General features: G+C 37.8%; 3 protein-coding genes across 4 annotated transcripts; 1 reads left to right on the forward strand and 2 right to left on the reverse strand.

The window, feature by feature from the left end:
• Positions 1-66: 66 nt before the first annotated feature.
• On the reverse strand, positions 67-5,879 carry LOC145484092 (uncharacterized). The gene is made up of 8 exons (XM_081462705.1): positions 5,466-5,879; positions 4,224-4,365; positions 3,760-3,893; positions 2,403-2,513; positions 1,937-1,982; positions 1,185-1,245; positions 978-1,071; positions 67-423 (listed from the first exon to the last, which is right to left on the reverse strand). The coding sequence occupies exons 1-8, from the start codon at positions 5,745-5,747 to the stop codon at positions 301-303; spliced, it is 993 nt and encodes a 330-aa protein (XP_081318831.1). The 5' UTR covers positions 5,748-5,879; the 3' UTR covers positions 67-300.
• Positions 5,880-6,407: 528 nt separating this feature from the next.
• Positions 6,408-10,377, forward strand: LOC145484096 (DNA-directed RNA polymerase III subunit RPC6-like). 2 transcript variants are annotated; one of them, XM_081462711.1, is made up of 7 exons: positions 6,409-6,634; positions 7,068-7,135; positions 7,284-7,396; positions 7,995-8,138; positions 8,547-8,654; positions 9,495-9,683; positions 10,219-10,377. In XM_081462711.1, the coding sequence occupies exons 3-7, from the start codon at positions 7,325-7,327 to the stop codon at positions 10,297-10,299; spliced, it is 594 nt and encodes a 197-aa protein (XP_081318837.1). In that variant the 5' UTR covers positions 6,409-6,634; positions 7,068-7,135; positions 7,284-7,324; the 3' UTR covers positions 10,300-10,377. The 2 variants fall into 2 exon arrangements, with proteins under 2 accessions (XP_081318838.1, XP_081318837.1); XM_081462712.1 differs by having other exon boundaries at positions 6,408-7,135.
• Positions 10,378-10,964: 587 nt separating this feature from the next.
• Positions 10,965-20,377, reverse strand: LOC145484083 (presenilin-1-like). Its single transcript, XM_081462696.1, has 10 exons — positions 20,141-20,377; positions 18,162-18,412; positions 17,356-17,500; positions 16,683-16,750; positions 15,577-15,727; positions 14,749-14,818; positions 14,555-14,653; positions 13,885-14,115; positions 12,970-13,082; positions 10,965-12,339 (listed from the first exon to the last, which is right to left on the reverse strand). The coding sequence occupies exons 1-10, from the start codon at positions 20,264-20,266 to the stop codon at positions 12,184-12,186; spliced, it is 1,410 nt and encodes a 469-aa protein (XP_081318822.1). The 5' UTR covers positions 20,267-20,377; the 3' UTR covers positions 10,965-12,183.
• Positions 20,378-20,672: the final 295 nt, after the last annotated feature.

Consider the following 20,672-nt stretch of genomic DNA (forward strand, 5'->3'; position numbering starts at 1 on the left):
GGCACACAGGATATACCAGGTTAAGACATCTTAAGAATGTAAATTACTTTGTATTACACAAGAATGAGGGCATAAAACAGTTTTATTAACAAATAAATCTTAATCAAAATACTGTCAGCTGTAAAAATGCTATTGAGAGATTTATTTTAAATGATCCATGCTCCATGTACCAATATTGCAATATTGTTGTAAACAGCATTATGTTGAAATAAATATTGTGAAATATTTTTGGTCAGATCTTTGCCTTTTTACTGGATGTCTTGTGCCATGGAACATACTTCTATCATTGACTGGCCTTTTTCATCTCACTTGATAAAAGAAAATGTTTTGTAGTTCATAAATGTCTTCATCACAAGAAGAGATTTCTGTTACATTGTAGCTTACTGTACAAGGCTTCACCCAACTGTTTAGATCAATGCAAGCCTAGAAAAGGAAAAAGAACTTTATCAGGGATTCTACTCTACTCTGGAGTAGTATTCCTTTGATACGATGTAAGTCGCAATGTTCATAACTGTTCCATTCATGCTTGGTTCGCTCATAAAAGCAAATAAGAAAAATGAACATTGACATAACAGATTTTTTTAAACTCGACTCTTTTTAAAAAATTATCTTACTCAGAATTTATATTACACAGTTATTTTAATAGCACCTCGTGCCCACAGCCTAGCTGAGGGTGGGTGATGACTGGCATTTCAGGCTAAGCTAAACTACTGATCAGAAATTTAGGCAAAGTTCAAATCAGGCCAGTGCTGGTCAGCGTCTCACCAACAGTGTAAGTGCCTGAGTCAATATTCTTCTTGATTGTTTGGTTTTCCCTCCCTCACTCCCAGTTGGCAGGTGCCTGGAGGTTGGTGGTGGCAGGGTTGCCTCCCTCTTTTGCTACCTTAAGACCGCCATTCTACAAAGCTTCATTCAGCTTTGAGTTTAAATATTAACTTAAACTTACATTAATTAAAATGATGAGCATCTCAACTAACCTTATCATTGAAGATTGTGGCTTCTTCAAGACTAGGCACAGTGACTAAAACACAACCAGGCTTTGTCAAGTGCTCTCTGAGAATTTTCCAAGTTCTTTGCACAAAAACAAAAAGAAAATCAAAATTCTACTCTGGTCTTTACAAGTCAAGGTATGTCATTCTTGCATTTTGTAATCAGCAATATGGGATAAATCTTTTGCTTCCTACCTAATTTGTTCATCCACAGGTAGAAAGAACTCAAACACATTGTTCAGAACAACAACATCAGCTGAGGAAACAAATGAAATAAAGATTTTTCCAACAGCACGCATGTTCTAAATAAATAGCTTGCGTTGCAGGCATATTACACTATGCAGGCTATAAATAAATGTCCAAAGTCTGCATATGAGCCAAGTGGCCCATCAGGCCAGAGCTCATCCCAGTTTCTGTAGCATGAAGTGATTAGGAGTATTTCTCACTCTGAAAATACTCCCCCCGGGATGGTATGCCAGTCCATCACAGGGTTACTGGTATCTCCAGCAATGAATTTGCTTGAATTAACCTGGATGGAGAGAGGCACTGTGAGAGTAAAGTGTTTTGCCCAAGAACACAACACAATGACCCCAGTCAGCTGGGCTCGAACCTGGAACGCTCAATCTGGAGTCGAGCACAATGACCATGATGCCACCGCGCCTCCACCCAAGTGATTGAGTGAAGTATAAACAAGAAAACAAACCAATATAGAATAAAAGGGTAGCCATAGACTAAAAGACAGTAAATTATATCGAAATCTTGATTTTAGATGCAGCATGGTAAAACCGGTCAGAGCTTATTTCAAGCAAATGTGAGAAAGGGATACTAGTAGATAATACTTAGCAATTTTCCATTTAATCTTAAGGTACAATTTCTCAAGGTTATATTTTGCAGTTGTTTGGAGTTGTACTAATTATAATACTAGTACTGACAGTCTTTGTTTATACCTTGTTCCAAGAGGGTAAGCTCACTGCAAATATCAGCGCATCTGATCTGAGATAACAACAAAGACATAATATTATTAACAATGAAGTATAATATTATTGTTTGTCTTATCATGTCATGACGTAGTCACTTGTGATGAAGATCTTGACGTTTCGACCACATACTGCAAGTCTTCATCGGGTGATGAGGTTGATTGGTTATGGATCACTGATAGAGCACAATGCTTTTTCTCTGACTGAACAGTTTTTGACAGCTGCAATTGACAAATTTCAATCTTTGCTGTTTCGTTAACTTGGAATTCTACTGCATGAGGCACAGGAATTGCAACTCCCCTGGGACAGTGGTCACTTGCAGGTATATAATACCATTATTTGATGATTGAGCAATATATGTCCTGTAATGCTGAATGATATCAATGTAACCAACAAACTGAACCTTAGTTAACTTACACATCTTTTAAAAATTCACCTCCACTCGATCTGACATGTTATAGTTTTCTACTGTCTCCTGTTGCAAGTTACACAAATCTGAATTGATTTCTACTCCAATAATCTTCTGTATTGTGCTGAAATGATATGCCTACAAGAAAAGGTAATAAATTAGTAAAAGTATTAATTTTAAAAATTTCTGATAAAATTTTAACATTTGGCCAACAATGAAAGCATGTTGTCTTACAATAATACTAAGATCAGGACAAAGACTGACTTAGCTAGTAGCTAGTAGTAGACTTTTCTTAGCCTAAGAGTTTCTACAAGAATGATAAAATTTGGGTAAAATTCTGTGAGAAGTGTACATCTCGAAGTGTATATATTAATCTATAATGTAAAACTTAAGGTTAAGAAGATGGAGTGCTAAAATAACATGATGGCCTAACTAATTGCTTTCATGGACTGATCATAAATTATATGGGGACTAGAAAGTAAACAGCACATGTAACTGCCAGACTTAATTACACAGGGTTTGTGCTTTTCTTAAGAGTAACAAATGTAGTGACTGACGCTGTAATAAACATTATAGGGAAGGAATATATATATATCTATAAATAAATATAAATAAATACTCTATTTTAGTTAGGAAAAATACGTAATGTCTGTGTGACCTAAAAATACAGAAAGAAGTTCAAGAAAGTCATGTCTCATAGCTTGGGGCTAGTGGATGTTGCAGTCCAGTTAGTAGATTTTGCAGTTTCTTGGCAAAATTAAGGACATTTAAATTACAGAACTACTGTAAGAGATGATTTTTTTTAGGAGGAGGGGTGTAAGTGAGAAATGTCCTTTGGGCAGTATATCACTTTCTTTGCAAGGGAAGATTGAATGTCTCTTAAGCTAGGTGGCAATGCAAATCCAATCAAGCTGAAGTTCCATGTGGTAAAACTGGATTTCACTGACTGGATCTGTCCTCTTTCAATTGGATGCAGAACAGCCTGCCTCATGGAATACATCTGAATATACCTGACACACAAGACTACCTGCACAGTCTTTGCACCTGCCCTATGAGTGTTGTTTTCCACTGGCTGGGGAACAAAAGAAGCAGAAGACGTTTTTCTCACACACATTCTGGACTCTTGGCGGTTGTGTGTGGGTAGTCTGGTCACATGGATTGTGGTTGTTTGCCAGTTTTTTGCAGCATGTAATCCCAAGGTCATCTTTTCCTGCTAGTCACTTTCTTGTACTATTTTAACATTAATTTTTGTAATAAAGGTCAATCTGCATGGTTCAGCTTGGCATGGCTCCCAATTGTGTGTGGGAAAGCACATTTATACAGAATAACTAAGGCATTGTCTTTCAGTTTTCAGCTCAATTCATAATTATTATATACTACTTACTCCATAAAGCACAGCTCCAAGTCTTGACCCAACATCTAACATCAACTTGTTACTAAGTGTGTTAAGTATCATGGGAAGGGCTGCTTGAAATATGAACCTTAATTGCACCAGTGATGAGGAATGTGATATAAAAGCTGAAAATATAAAATTTTGTTGACCATGGATAAAACTTATGTCAGTCATACAAGTTTAAAAATAAAAAGGTGTAGCTAGTTTCATTTTAATTCTCTGAAATAGAGGGATCATGTTTACTTTAGGTCATGTCGGTTGACACTATTGACCGATATATCAACTGACACTTGGTTGATCTGTTGGTCAAGTATTGGCCTTGTATTGGCCAAGTCTCGACTGATACACAGTCGATATATCGGCCGACAGTCAGTCGAGTGTTGGTTGAGTATTGATAGAGTGTCAGTCGAGTGTTAGTAGGGTATCAGTCCATTATTTTAATATGCACTTCTTACTTAGTGGAGCTGTATTGTGAGATCCACAATCTTTACAGTAGTTACGACTCATTTTGCCCTCATCACAAAGTCTGTCAATGTCTTCATCACTGTACAGGAATGAATCAACATGAATTGTAGTGGAAGGATGGAACTCTGAATTCTAAGAAAGAACCATTGATCAGAAATGTATCACAAAGAAGAAACTGTTTTAATTTTAGGTTTTACAAACTTTGCAAACATCTTAATTAAACTACAACATGATGGAAAATACATCATGTTCCTTTAAAAGATGACTGGAGTAAGCATGATAATTTTTTTTTAACCCTATCCATCGATTATGGATAATAAATTCTTTAAAATGATGATTGGACTGATATGTATACCATAAGACAGTTAACAAATGATAAAATTTGTATTTTCTGTCAAAGCTCTGCATGTGTTCCTCATCATTCACCATGGCATTAATTGGCTTTTTAACTATTTAGAACTTGTTGCTATGAAAGGTGATAATTTTTTAATGCTCCTTTCCCTATTCACTTGTGTTGCAAAACCTTTTCCATGAGGCAATCAACCTTTAAAAAACTGGTGAAAGGATGGATATAGCAGAAGGGAAAGTGGGGTCAGAAGTTTGCAATGCAATATAGTCACAATTACCTCCCAAATAATTCCTGTTACACTGTCCTCTGACTCCCAAGCTTTTATTAAAATAATTTGGTCTTTTTCTCTCACTTCCTGCTTTCCTGAACATTATCTCACTACACACCCTTTCCCCCTATGCTTCTCTTAGTCTTCGTCACCCCTTTTCTTGAAGGCCCCTCCCCTCACAGACCCATCTCCCTCCAGGATCTGGCAATGTGTTGTCCCCAGGGGCTCCCATATAGAAAGGACAGGGGTGCTCATCATACCTTTTAGGGGTTATTAACACACTTTTGGTAACTCTTAGGGGTACTGGACCTCAAAAGGTCCACAGCGGAAGCTTTTGAGGTACCTTATAGGGTATTGAGCCAAGAAAATATAACAGGGAATAATGTGTTATGCAAGAATTGGTACCTCCTAGGGGAGAAAAACCTTTCTAGCCAAACCCACAAAAACAGGATCTTGGTAACTCTTAGGGGTTCTCTTCAAAATCTCCAAAAAGCACCCCTGTCCTTTTGGGAGTTCCCCCCTGGGTGCATTGTACTCTGGAGGTAGGCCCTATTTGAACATATCAAATACCTCCACATTTTCAGGGCAGCATAAGCCCTAATTATGTTGAGTTACCTCTTCTTCCTCTTCTGGATGAGAGATGTTCTCTGATGCCATGACGCCTAGAAGAGGAACCCTCTTTTTGATATCTTTCACAATCTCTCTCAACCTTTTCTCCGCCGAAGTCATAGATGCGTAATTAGTTGTTTCTCCTGTGTTCCCAGTGGTATTTACATTAGAGCAATGCTGAATGACCCATTCTACAAAACTTGGCGACTCGCAGGGGTCAACTCTTGACAGAAGAGAGAGGAATGAAGACTTGGCCACTTCCAGCGAACTAGCGTCAATATCTTCCATCACATCCCAAAATCAATCCCCTCGACGCGTAGGATCAATAGAAATGTTTCATTGGAAGTTAAAAATAAAGGTAAAAGTTAGCGCACCGAGCCAGGTAAAGGATAAGCTTGAATTTGAAAAGAGTACAGGGAAAGGGCCTGTTGGAGGACTCGCGCCACATGGCTTACGTTCGGTTACCAAGCCACAACATCGCGTGGCCACCAAGCCCAGGCCAGAAGAAATTAAGATGGCGGTCGCAGACGTCGTTATCAAACAAGAAGCCGTGGACGCTGTAGATTTGGAAGAGAGAGTCGTAGAACTTTGTAAAGCGAATCCAAAAGGAATAACAGACCAGCTGATATCTCAGGATATGCCAAATATTCCTCCACAGCAAAGAGTAACTGCTATAAACAGACTTCTCTCTATGGTGGGTCTCAGAAGAAAAAAGGAAATACATAAAAGTCAATGAAAAAGACAGCTTCCTTAGCCAAGCAGTCTCGAAACATTTCTTCTATCTTCTTATTTTTTACCAGCTTATTTACTATTTATTATCTGAAAAGTTAATTCTTTTTCTTTTTCTTATCAGCTGTCATCTTGACAATGCACTGAGATTGTTTTGAGGAGAAATAACTTATTAGAGTAACTTATTATAACAGATCAGTAAATTAATTAAATTATTGTTTTTATCAATATATTAGTTTATGATCACTATGTGGATTTTAGATGCACTTTGAAAATCACTTTTCAAGAATTGTTGTCTGAGAATATGACTTAACTGTTGCATTACTTTGCACTGTAATGCGCTAATGTTGTGCATGTGCTTGCATATTTTCTCTGAAGGGTAGGATTGAACTTTTAAAAAGTGGCACACAGCTTTTATATAGATACAAAGATGCACAGGCAGCGACGTGAGTTTCAGCTTTTACTTTTACACTTCAATGGTTTAGGAACTAATGTAAAAAGTGAGGACTACCCCTACCCCCATTGGTTTGAAACCCCCCCTACTCCTCTGGAAATTGAAGGAATGAGCAAACAAACAACTGAATAACCTTTATTTGAACTCAACGAAATTAAAGCTATGAGTTTGTGGGGTCGTGTAAAGAGAAAAGGTGAATTAAATAAATTATATAAATAAGAAAATTGTGAGGTTTTAACTTTGAAGTAAAAGTAACAAGTGCTCTGCTATAATAATTAGTTTTTTCCTTCCTGTTAAAACGTTTGTCTTTTGAGCCCCCTCCCCCATGGGATTCCCAACAACCTTCCTCAGGGTGGGTGTGGATTTGGTCACTGCACAATAGTTCTGAAACACAATTTCAGATAACTAATAACTTGTTTTTACAGGAAAACAAAAGGATTTGACTTACAAGAGAAACTTGTTTATCAGATTATAGAAGAGGCACAAAACAAAGGTAAATTTCAAAATTATTTCATTTCAAAATTATAGTACTTGTACATGTTATATTCATAATTTTGTTATGTGTTATTATTTTCCATTGAAATCACTAATAACACTGCATAAAATTAATCTATATAATAATTATTATATACATCGTGCAGGTATCTGGATTAGGGACATCAGATTCAAAAGTAACATACAAATGACACAAGTCAACAAGATTGTAAAGAATCTGGAGAGCAAGAAGCTTATTAAGGCTGTCAAATCTGTAGCTGTAAGTACTATAGAGAAACTGTGATTCTTTCCTTAAATCTGTCGATCAATCTTGCTAAATTTCTTCAACCTGATCCTCATGTTGGCAGACAAAAGCTAGTCACAGTTCCCGTGACAACAACAAGCTTTTAATAAATCAGGCAGAAATTGGTTTAATTATCAGTTGACTTGGCTACTATGTGTGATTCCAGAAAATACCCATACCCACCCTAAGGAGGGTTATTGGAAATTCCAAGGGGATGTGAGGGAAGGGGTGGGTCTCAAAAGCCAAAATTTGTAAAGGAAAAGTATGAGCCAAAATGGAATTCTGGGGTGGGGTGAGAGCTGAAACCAAAAAACCCTTGGTGGGAGAGGTATAGATTTTTTTCTGAACAAGACTATGAGCAGTTATACCCTCTGAACAAAAATCTTTATTTGCACTCTGTCTTGCCTTTGCAATTAAATAATTAATTAATTAGGAATGAAATTAGATTACTGGCTGCCTGGAATAACCATGAGAGGGGCTGGTAGAGCTGGATGGCCAGGTGATAAAAGCATTAAACAAGAAATATAAATTACTGGAGACAGAACAAACCCACTCATTTCTGACTATTTTTTAGGCTTCTAGAAAGAAAGTGTACATGCTCTTTAATTTGGAGCCTGACATTACAGTGACTGGAGGAGCTTGGTACAGTGATCAGGATTTTGAATCTGAGTTTGTAGAAGTGCTAAATCAACAGTGTTACAAGTATCTTGAACAAAAGGTATGAAACAGAAACTGTAATCAGCAGTTGGTATGTCTGTCAACTCGACGTACCTGCTGTATGTGACAATCTTGTGGTAGGTGTAGTGGAATACATGTAATTATGGTAAGTGCATTGTGGTGAGACAAGAGGGGTAGCAGTTCTTGCCCCTCCCTTAGTGGTTCCTGTCTTTTCATGCTGTTTCCATTTCGTATTTTAATAAAGTGTGCAATGCTGTTTTTATCACACAGATGCTCATTCAGTTCCCACTACAGTAATGCCTTGGAAATCTCACTTCCCAGCCTTTCCATACCCCTCCTGACTTCTGCTCTCCCTTGTTTTCCACACCCCCCCTAACTTGATTGGACTCCTGCTCTAGAGGACCTTATTCAGTCTTGTGTGGGATAATGATAAATTTACTGTTTGTAGGCTGATCAAGCTGACAGAATGAATGTGGATCCTTTAGCTAAAAGAAATGCTTCTTATTCGTCATGCAATGATGTGTGGAAGTACATTTCTGAACTAGGAATCAGTAAGGTAAATACATTACTTCTAACAAATTATTACTGACAGGTTTTTTATGTGCATCTGTGTTTGCATACAACTGTGCAACTCCACCTTCTGGCTTTAACTGCAGTTGCTGCAAAAAAGTGTCATTCTTTGTGTACAAATGGTCTATATATACAGTCCCTCTAGAGTTTGCAGAGTGACCAGTGCTTCCTAGCTTCAGTTGGTGCAAACCCAAATTAACTATTGATTCCATATGTTTGCATGAAAAAGTACTGGTACTAAATTGCAACTTTTTGATTTGGAATATTGTGAGTCCTAATCAGGAGGTGCGGTGGCCTCATGGTTAGTGCGCTCATCTCTAGATCGAGTGGTCTGGGTTAGAGCCCTGGCTGGGGACAATGCAAGACACTTACCTCTCACAGTGCCTCTCTCCACCCAGGTGTATATGGGTATTGACAAATTTAATGCTGGGGATAAGTAACCCTGCGATGGACTAGCATCCCATCCAGGCGGGAGTAGAAATACTCCTAGTCGCTTCATGCTACTGAAACCGGGATATGCTCCAGCCTGATGGGCCAGTTGGCTTGTATGCAGACTTTACCCACCTAGTCAAGAATGGACACTAAACCAGAAGAATGACCTCAACAAAACAAGACTATTAAACTGTCAAGGAAGATAAGTAACCTAATGGTAGCAAGGTATTATCTCTTCAAATCCTAACTTGTGAAGAGTGGCTTTGGATACATTACCTCTCCCCAATCCCTCTGCTTAAATGTAGACTGAGGTACACTGGGCACAAGGCTACTCTCAGGTGACACTCAGCTTGCATGTAACTAACATTGTTTAATTAATTCTACATGGTTGTAGGTTCAACTATCTGAGGGTGATATTGAAACAATTTTAAACACATTAGTCTTTGATGGAAAAGCAGAAATGTCACTAGTGGTGGATAGCAGTTCAGGATCATCATCAAATGGACAAAGGAAACTTTTCAGGGTTCTTAGACCTCTGTTACCAGTGACAGGACTCATGAGGACACCGTGTGGTGTTTGCCCGGTAAGGAAACTATCTTCCTCTGAAGGTGAACAAGTGTCCTTTGACATAGCTTTGAATGCTCAGGAAGAAAGGACTGACCATTATATTCCAAGTTTTAGCAATGTTTTTAATATTGAAATGCACAGATCTACTGGTTCTAGTGACACATGCACAATGATAGTTTAGTAACATGTTCAAAAATGTCTCATTTCCTGCTGTCTTAATAGTAAAATTGTTATTGTTGGTGAACATAGTGTTTTAGTTAAGGTTGACTCCCTTACAGGAGCTACATCATGGTTTACGCATCTTGAAAACTTTAGCCTAAATTTTTCAAGTTTGTGGTTTTTAATCTGTTTTAATCTTCTCTATCCTTAACCATCCTTGTTCCTTTACGGTTTATTATTATCCCTTTGGTGTTTTTCCATTTTTGTAAACTACTATTTTCAGGTTTCCGTCAATTTAAAGGTAATTCTGTATGTGGCCAAAATAAGTTAAAATACCACGACTGAGCTCCTTTAACTTGAACCATGATTTTATTGTTGATCGTCGTTTACAGGTATCTGATCAGTGTCGAGATGGTGGGCCTATATCACCAAGCAAGTGTATCTATATGAAGGACTGGCTTGCAGAATTATAGTGTAGTAGTACCTTTGTACGTAACTTAAAGTGTTTTATTGATTTCATATTTATACAAAATAAACATTTATACTGGTTAGCTGGTTTATTTGATGGCTGATCACTAACTTTTTTTTTCTGACTGATTTACTCAACAATACTGCCTGGCCATTTAAATTTACAATATTTAGAGAGGAGGCCACATCAGCCTAAGCTGGTTTTCATGCAGGTCGTCTCTCCTGGTTGAATTGGAAGTTGTATGTAAATGCTGGTTTTTGGAGGGAGGAAAACCTGAGAACCCAGAGAAACACCCTTGGAGCAAGGCAAGAACCAACAACAAACTTAACTTACATGTGGCACCAGGCCAGAATCAAACCTGGCCACATTGGTGGGAGGTGAACGCTCTCACAACTGTACCATCCCTGGTCCATGATATAATTTTAATTTGTGATTCAAAAACACTAGGCAGGTATTATTAAGAAGAGGAACAAACGTTGATAGAAACTTGCATATGTGCACACTCATCAAAAATACAGAAACAGGAGCTCTCAAAAGCTAAAAATTCTAGTGGGAAGTACAAAGCCAAACTATAATTTTTGGAGTGGAGGGGGTTCATACCAAAAGCTGTCCATGGGGAGAGTTTAGGTGATTATCTTCTGGAACAAATAATTAATTATACCATAATTATTGACAAGAAATTCAACTCTTCTTTAATGTCAGCAATAATTATGTATTTTGGAAGAATAACAATTTCAGTCATAAATAATCCATTTAAGACAATTTTAACAAAAAAGCAGTTCTATGTATATACATTAAATTTTCAATAGTATGATAGAAAAAAAAGTACACCAAAATTGGTAGCTAAGGGTTGTAGCAGAAAAGAGCCACAAGAAATCAACTTGAATTCTTATCTTGCAACCCTAAACCTTATGAAGCTTTAAATAACATTTCAATCGTGCTGAAAGTATATTAAGCAGGTTTTAAGTGTAATAATGATAGCTCATTTCTGAATTTCCCTTTGCCTCTGAATCAGTTCTCTGTTTCAAAACACATCCTTTTCATAGGAAATGAGCTTCGTTTGCGTGAAAGTAAAGGTGCAGGTGAAACACATTTTCATATGAACAGTTTCGCAGGAAGGCTCATTTTGACATCAAGGAAAAAGGCAACTTGGAAATGGCCTATCATGATAAACTTCATTGCAATAATAATTTAGTGCCAAAAATAGATCAAGTGTCATTGAAATAAAGTCTAATATGTAATGCTTCAAATGTCTGTTTGATACATGCAATGATAAAAAAATTCACCAAAATTATGAGTGATCCTCAGAATTCACTGACTTGAAGGCCTTGCCAGAACCTTTTATGGCTTCTACTTGTCAAATTTTGCCTGACAGGTTGGTCATGATAAAAAAGAGAAAAAGCTTGCCCCTTCCTAGTAGCCTGCAAAACCCCAACATGAATAAAGTTCCTATTTTTGTTGCTTGAAAGGCTACGAGTGTATTTCAAAGATTAGTGGACACAGTGGATTGATTCTAAATAGCATAGCACCCTTAGTTTGAGTATGAGTATTGCTTCTCCCCTTGAATGGGATCCCAGACTACAGATCCCTCAACCCTCCTGCCCAGCATTTTGTAAATTCACAGTCTCTCTCTCTATTAATTTGAGTCCTTCTCTGATTTGATTTTGTAATGTTACAAAATCGTTTTCAAAGAATGATGGCACACCCCCATTAAAACTGTTACTGTAGTTATTTGCTGGGGTTTACACGAACTGTAGAGAAGTTGATTACTCCGGCCAGCAGAATCACAAAGCACTGAACTTTCTAAGTCATTTCTCATTTTATCTTTTAGTACAAAATTTTACTGCCATAAATATTACAACAATGGTGCAGTTCTTGTTCAAAAGACTCAAATGAAAGCCTGCTGACTGGAGAGGCTGTCCATGAATGGCTTGACAAGCTCTGTAGTGGCAAAGTTGAAAATGAGTCCAAATGTAATTGATATAGGCAAAGCAGGTAAAGCCTTCTTGTAGATAGCTAAAAGGAGGAGGGTTAAGCACAGGCCCTGCAAACAACAAACAGCCATGAGTGAAGGACTATATTTAACACAGCTTGAATACACAAACATAGTCATATGTGAAAAATCTGTCTCTCCTTGAATGCCCATCTCTTCCTTTCCTCAGAAGACTGGTTTTCACTAGTAATGGAGTCTGAGTCCTCATCAGAAGTGCTGAGTGATACAATCAACCCAGCAGAGTCAATAGAAGAATTCCAGGTCCTCTTATGACTCAACTGCCTATGATATGAAAACTAGATTATCGGAATCACAAGCAGAAATTCCTAGCATTGTGATTGGTTGCTTCTGCTTCACACTCTGACAATGTAGTTTTCACTGGATTATAAGAGAAAGAGTCATAAGTGCAATCGGAACAAAATGAAAACGTTCCGGTTTATCTGACTCTGAAGCTTATGACTCTGCTTACAACTCTGATTCTTTATTTTCACTAGGTTGTTAGTGCTCTTCCAATTCTGACTCTAGTAAAAACAAGCCTTAAAGATGCATTTATGTCAAGGGTACAAAATGTACTAAGCTCAAAACACCTCACACCTATGTTACATTCTTACAGTTCAGCAACAAAATTCTGTAGGTGAAAATAGATTGCATCACCTCCAATATTATTATATGGCTACTTACAATAAGAATGGCCACAAAGCAAGCAATTGTAGTGTTCCAATCCTTGTATGAGGAAGCTTTCCCAACAAGAACACTGTAGAAAATGAAATCTCCAAGGCCTAGTTTGACACCCTCTGATGGCATTGAAAAACAAAATCATTAATTGACACTGGAAAATAGCCAAAAGAAAATATGCACGCTGATTGGTTTAAAATTGTGTTTCTATAACTCGATAGAAACACAGTACATGTTTTCTATTTCTTAAACAGAGAATATATTAAACAGAGTTGACTGCATTGCATTCACAGTTAATACAATTACGAATGAAAAATGAAGTATCAATGGCATCAAGGCAATAAGAACCTGACCTTTTTTCATAACCTGTCAGTACGTGTACTAAAATCTTATTCTTGTTAGTCTATATTTGCATATTATCCCTACTATCCCTTAAGATTTTGTCAGCTTCCCTTCAAACAATTTGCTGGCACTATAAGAGTAAAGTGTTTTGCTCAAAAAGACAACAGAATGACATTGACCAGGGCTTGAAACCTGGACTGGGTTGTTCAAAGCTGAATAAGCTTACCCAGGATTAGCGAGAATTTTGATTTGAGTTTTGTAACGTTGCAGTGAGGTTTCCTGTTTATGTTGTTTGGTCGTCTGTTTTGAGTTTGAATAATCTCAAACTAAACAAAACATGAGGCTTATTTAAGCAGTGAAAAACATTTTTATTCAAGAAAAATTTATACTTAGGTTAGCTTTTAACCCTGGGTTAGCTTTAACCTGCTTCCAAACAACCAGCCCCAACTTCTTGATTTGGAATCCAACATGAACTACCCATTGGGCCACTACTGCAACATCAACATAATCATCTCTACAGTAGGTTCTAAGAGATCTAGCTACATTCTACAGTGGAGCAGCTCAATTTTCTAGACTCACTCTCTTCTTCGTCACCATCTGGGGACTCATTTGGTGGATTTTGTTCCTCGTCATGAGCACCCAGTGCTCTTATAGCATTTTCTGCTGCCTCATTTGTTGGTCCCTCTCCATCGACAGATTCTAGCAACTCCTCCTCATCTTCTGAACTAACACGAGTGGATGATAATGGTCGTGCTCTTGGCTCACCTGAAGTATCTCTATCAGCCATGCCAATTGACCACATCATTGTGGCTAAAAAAACCATCAGAAATATTACATAGTTAAACCCCAGGCGCTGATCTAACAGACATAGCAATGCTGGGTCAAGAAGTGGGAGGAAATTGCTTTTAAATAAGAATTGCAGCATGTCTAGACCCCAAGTAGGGTAGCTTTTGAATCAACTGAACAAGTTGTAAGGACCTAAAACCTAAGGGAAGCATGGAAGTGCAGTTTTTGTATTCTGGGAATCAAATTCTTGAAGTTTACACACAGTGGTAATGATTTTCTCTTCAACTGTTTCATGCTCATGATGATAATCATTAACAACAGTAACAACCTGATGTTCCTGCAAAAAGAAAAATCTTGCAAACTTGTACAAATCTGTAGGTCATACAGAACATACTGCTGCAGAATTAAGGAATTTTCTTAATGCAAAGAAAGTGTCTACATAATCCAAAGACATTTAACTTACAGGAGTAAATTAAAGATGGAAACAGAGGTTCATCTCTCTCTTGAGCAGTTTGTACGAGAATCTTCAAGGGCCCTTTAGGGCACAGAACAGCACACAAATCTGAAAAAAAAAATCAAACAGCTTAACTTGTTTCTCAAGCAATAAAAACCAGTTGCTGATCACACTGCAAGTAATGGAGTGGTTGGATGACTTACCATAGAGAGAAATGGCTGCTAATATTGCCCATGTGGTCCAATCTGGTAAAAATTTGATGAACACTAAGGCCTGTAACATGAAATAATGGTTCATTTCATTAAAAATAAGTTAACAGTATTTTCAAATCATCCCTGTTAAATAGAGATGTAGCAAAGGAAACACTAAGCCAGCTCATTGACAAGCCCAGCTTGTAGACTCTTGTAGGTTTTCCAGATACCAAAAAAAATAGCTACGAATAGTATTTCATTGTCCTTAAGTGCCTACTTTCTTCAAATGTTTTGCATGAATTTCCTCTGCACAAGTAAATTTGCTCACTCAGTAACATGATCCTAAATTTCCCAGTTAATGTTACTGATTTCAATGACCCACCTAAAGGAATCACTGACACCTTTTCAGTCCTGTAAGATGCCTGAACAAAATTACAGGACTTTCATTCCTGACAGCAAATTAGAGTTCGTTACAACTCATTAAGTGACTCTTGAGATTTCAAATTACTTAAGACCTAAAACTTGGATCTCATCACTTTGATCTCAAAAACATTTTATACAGTGTAAATCCAGGTGTTTCATTAAGGGCCAGGCAACAGGCAAATTGACAGGCTGTGAGGATGATTGTGCCTGACTGGTTTGACCATCTAGAGGAAAGTTTTTCTTATAAAGAATTTTGGTTCAAAAAGTTTTGCCTGCCTGTGACAACCAGCTGCCCTTCTGCTGAAAATGTTAATGAAACCCCTGGTAAATTACCCTCAAAACATGAATGTCGTTGAAAGACATACATGTAGTAACCAGATGACAACTTAATGTAATTATAATAAATAATCAACTTACCATCAAAGCACTAACTAAAATAAGATAAGCTTGCTGCAGTCTGAGTGGTCCTTTCCAATGGATGCAAATCATGCCAACAACTCCAAAATTCCAGATTATCAGTGACAATGTGAAATAATCCATTGGCACATTGTATACCCTCAGCACCTCTCTACAAGAAAGAGGTAAATGGAAATGTTACATTAACCACTGTTTTATGGGCGGCATTTTCCTGCAGCATATTATGAAACAATAGGAAGTTTAAGCAAATCACTACGGCTCGCGCTGATACGGCTGCCGGAAGTAAATTTACCCCAAAATGAGACAGTGCGCATGTATGTCGGTTGCATCCAGCCATAGCATGAAATCTGACTACGTGAGTTGGGATGTTTTGCCGTAGTGGCTGCTACGTTGGGTTTATTTCGCATCTCTGGCCCTTTTCAACAGACATCTCGGCATTTTAAGAATTCCATTGGATACTGCATCCTTTAAAGTCAATTTAAGTCAAAGATTGTGTTAAGGTTACCTGTCATAAGGTTGTACATCCATATCCTGAATTTACGATATGTTTTGGCAAAGGTGTTGGAATGGCAAAGTGAGTCAAGTGAAATATTCGTGTTGAGCACGAGGTTGTTTTTCTTCGGTTTAGTTTGCTTTGAGGGTTTAGTGAAGATGTTTTATATCTGGATAAATATACGATGCTATTTTGCTTCTTTGAGTATTAATATATTTGTGTTCTTCACTCGATATTCTTTGAGATATTTGTCTCAGAAATTATATATTTCATCCATCAAATTGTTATGGAACAAAGTGTCTGGCATTCACTTTCACTCAGAAATAATCTGTTTGCCCTAGGAAGGCAAATAACGGCCATCGTCCTTTGAGTGAAGCCATTTGGCTGTGAGAAACTTAATAAAAGAGATTTTAAACTCCTTATCCGATGTTTGTTTCATCTTTGTATTGCGCTTTACGCGCTAAACTTAAAAATTTGGCAGACCACTGTTAAGTCCTACAAATTGTACTTTACTATTTCAAGAGGCCCCACATTAGGCAATTTCTGCATTTCTGCTTACAACTTGAAAAATTACCAGTCAAGAAAACATTTAACGAAACCACCAAACACTTACTGGAAATAAATGTAGCCAAAGAAGAATAGTAACATAAGTGAAGATAGAACCAGCCATCCAGATATTACCTGCCAAAATAATAATAACCGACACACATTTACATGTAGCCCATATTAAATATTTGGACATTTAGGCACTTTGAGCACAACTATAATATCAATTTTATAAAGACTAGGATAGTTCACGGCTACTACAACAACAGAATCAATGTTAGTAGTTTCTACACTATCTCGACTCCCTGAATGACAGTTGGCAACTGTCCTCAACCAACACTCAGTGAAACATTTGCCAAAGCAAAATATAATAAAAATAAACACCTTATAACACATCGTCAATGGTACAGCAGAACAGACTATAACAGGGGCAAGGGTTAGACCGCACGAAAATGAAAAATCTGTTGCATTATTCACAAAATAATATACAAAACCTCAAAACACTTCCATTTACACACACAAGTGTCTTGCTACCTCTGTTTGAAATGTTGCCAAAACATTTTAGATTTGAAACATGGAAATCAGTGCATTTTGTCACTCCTTGACCTTGAGTATTCACTACTACACTGTATCATTATTATCCACAAATCAAAAATATGTCTCAAGTGTCCCAAGGAAGAAGCCTGAGTTTTAGCATAACAATGGGCATGTACAGAGTCTCAAGCACAAGAAATACTCACACAATAGCATCTAAACTTGTACAACAGCACTAGGACTATTGTCAGCACCAAGACAACACCAATCACTATAAAGGCATTTGCTATTGCCTCTCCAGCCTTCCTTGCCTGGCTAATGTCTCCATCTTCATGAAATGGTGTGTAAACACTAAACAAGAACAAGAGACATTAAAATTTTTCTCTTATAAATGTAACCATGTATACAAATCTGTGTGGCTGGGACCTTGACGCACAACAGAAATTTACAAGTATCACTATTACCAGAATGTTAAAGGTACAGGTAAAGGAAGTTATTATCCTTTCCTTGTCAAAATTAAGACAACTAAAATGGTCTTACACCATGGAGATTTTTTGCTACAAAGAAATGGAATGAGCTAACAAATGATATTAGAACTAAAGTAGTCACCGATGAGGTGAACAACAAAATTTGATCACTTAAGTTTGACTGATATCGGAACTTATTATAATTTGATTCTCTAGATTTTTAGTTCTCCACGTTTATAGTTTTATACGTTTTATTATTGTATTTTATTATCGTTTTTATTATTGTACATTTTTATTTTTAATTTTTAGAATATACTAGGGCCGTGGATTACCTGTAAACTAACTGATTAGCTAAGCATAAACCCCATGATAAATAAAGTATTGTGCAATTATATTGTTATCGTTATAAGATGAACATTCAAACAAAGGAAGTACAGTGAAAATCAGGACATATCAATATGGAACATGTACATGTACAAAAAAAAAAAAAACTAATAGGAAGTGAATGAGACTCTGGAGACAGAAACTGAAAGGGTACAACTTACAGATATGTTCCTTCCCTGCGAGTGTAGTATGTGACTGATGCTATGGTTGCCACCACAACCAACATACAAGTCGACACTGGGACAATCAACATCATAACGCTCTTGGCTCCATATTTGAGCATTTCCTCTTCATCCATTTCACTCTCATGAGGCGACACATCTCGCACCCTTGGTTCTCTTCCTTGGTTTCTTGTGCGCCCTCTAGCTCCTGTTACATCATCTCCTTGATCAAATTCGTCAGGTCTATCTTCCTGTAAAAGTAAACAAATTGCTGGATCCCCATTTGTAAAAAAATTGCAAAAGCTGTGATCCTCCTGAATGTTTGGGAGCACTCACAAAAGCTGTGGAAAAACTTGCTTCTGGCTCATTTTGGGACAACAAAACTCCTTCTCCCAAACTTCCACTAGTGTTTCTATAGACGCATGGAAAGTGTTTTCTATTTCTTAAATTCAGAAAGGCTATGCAGTGTGCATAGAAAGCCTACAGCTAGAGGATTTTCCAGTTGTCACTCACTGTCCTTTCTAGTTGTCACTGTCCATCACTCATCCAACAGGCAAGAGAAATTTCTTGAGGTAATCGTTGTCGAAATGCAAATTAGAGAAGTACTGCAAGAAACAAACTTTTTGGTGATGACTGATTTCAGACTAGTATTACTGCATCTGGTCATAGTGCTTGCCCAAAGGGTAAGCTCGAAAATTTATTTTCCTTGCACCCTACCATGGTCTGTATCTACAAACTACACACACTGTCATTATTTTTCAAAATGATCCTAAAAGGATGGTGGAAAATCTCTGCTGGCAACTATCTGCCGATGGGCCCTTAACAAAAACGCTCTATTGTTTATATAGAAACCTTAAGTTCACCATCTAATTGTTAATTATTTGTCCCCCTAGCTTAGCTATTTTATCCCCCATTTCTCTGCCACAAAAAAATCCCGAGTTAAAGAATAGCCACCTTTTACTGATACTAGTTAACCAAATTGATGTATACGTATATAGGTGAGGTAATAAAGGTAAGTTGAGTTTACAGTGGAACGTCTCCACAATGGCCACCTTGGGGACTGAGTCCTGAAAGTAGCCATTATGGGGAGGTAGGGGTGTAATAAGACACCTGTTTTTATTTTTCAGGATGCAACATTTTTTTGTCAAAATGTGCTTATTTTGGCATATAGAAATCAAAATGTATCAATGCAACAGAAACTAAATAAAAACAGAGACCCAACGACCCACAGTATGGATCAAGTTTAGTGACCTTTTACAATAAAAAGGTTTTGTCTACACTGTTTGGCAGTCATTGATTAATGGCCCTTTTTGAGAGGTTATTTTGGCCACTTGGGATGAGTTTTAGTGGCAGTTGCCATGGTGGAGAGGTGGTTGTTGTAGAGAGATTAAAATAAGAGTGAATGTAAGGACTGTCTGCCAGGACTGAAAAAAGTGGCCGCTGTAAAGAGGTCACCGTTGTATGGAGGTGGCTGTTAGTGGAGGTTCGACTGTATTTATTTTTCGTTGGGGGGGGGGGGGGGGGGGAGAGGGGGGAGAGGGGGAGCAGAGGCAGAGGAGGAGTTCAGTCCATGCATTCTCTTCGTCTCTATTCTTTATCTGTACCAAAACTACTCCCATGTATGCCATTTGTAAAGCTAATGCTGGCTGGTAGATTCACAGACATTTAACAGGACATCGAACATTTGTCAACAGCATGTCAAAAAATAAACCTTACTTTCCAGAAAACACACTTAATCTGATAGATTGCTAGCTTGTATTTAGGCATAATTCTGACACGAAGTAACCTTTCAATATTAAAACGACAACGGAATCTTCCATTGGGCTGAATAAAGCTAAGGTTACCACACACCTCAGTGTAGGCTTTATAACCTATGTAGTTCCTTACTGTTGATGCGGTTTACGCGGATCTGTGCCCAAAACTATGAAACATAGTGAAACAACTAATTGCAAAAGAGAGCTACTTCCATCTTCTCTTACCGCATCAGTATTTTCGTCTCCTCGTTGACTCCGAGGCCGGCGGTCTCGAGAACTTGTGTCATTGTCCTCGTAAGCTACTTCGCCCGACATCAGTCTAGTTGTTTCGTCGACGTCTTCTTCGTTCATGTATCTGTTACAACAAGCATTGGCACTCCTTCTCGGTACGGAAACGTATCACCAAAGCGGTGAAGTTCCTTTCTCTGCACGAGGTTCCGAAAATCACTGAAAAACCATCATGGCGGAAAAACAGTGACGTCATATCACCACTCCTCGATATCAGACTGCGATCGAGCGGAAATTGGGTACCAGCGCACATGTCTTCGTGGTGGGCCATGGGCCGGGGGTGGGTGAATAAACTAAGGAGAGAAGGAGAATGAACGCGAGCTAAAACGCCTAAAAGAACAATATCCCAGAAAAATAAGATACGTTTTAAGTATCAATACATATAACATGTCCTTATATAATTGTATCTGCCTTTTTTTGTTCCACTGGACCTTAAACATTTTTGGCCTTGATCCGCAATACGCTTTTC

Source organism: Orbicella franksi, chromosome 4, assembly GCF_964199315.1.
Source record: "Orbicella franksi chromosome 4, jaOrbFran1.1, whole genome shotgun sequence".
Classification (NCBI taxonomy): Eukaryota; Metazoa; Cnidaria; class Anthozoa; order Scleractinia; family Merulinidae; genus Orbicella; species Orbicella franksi.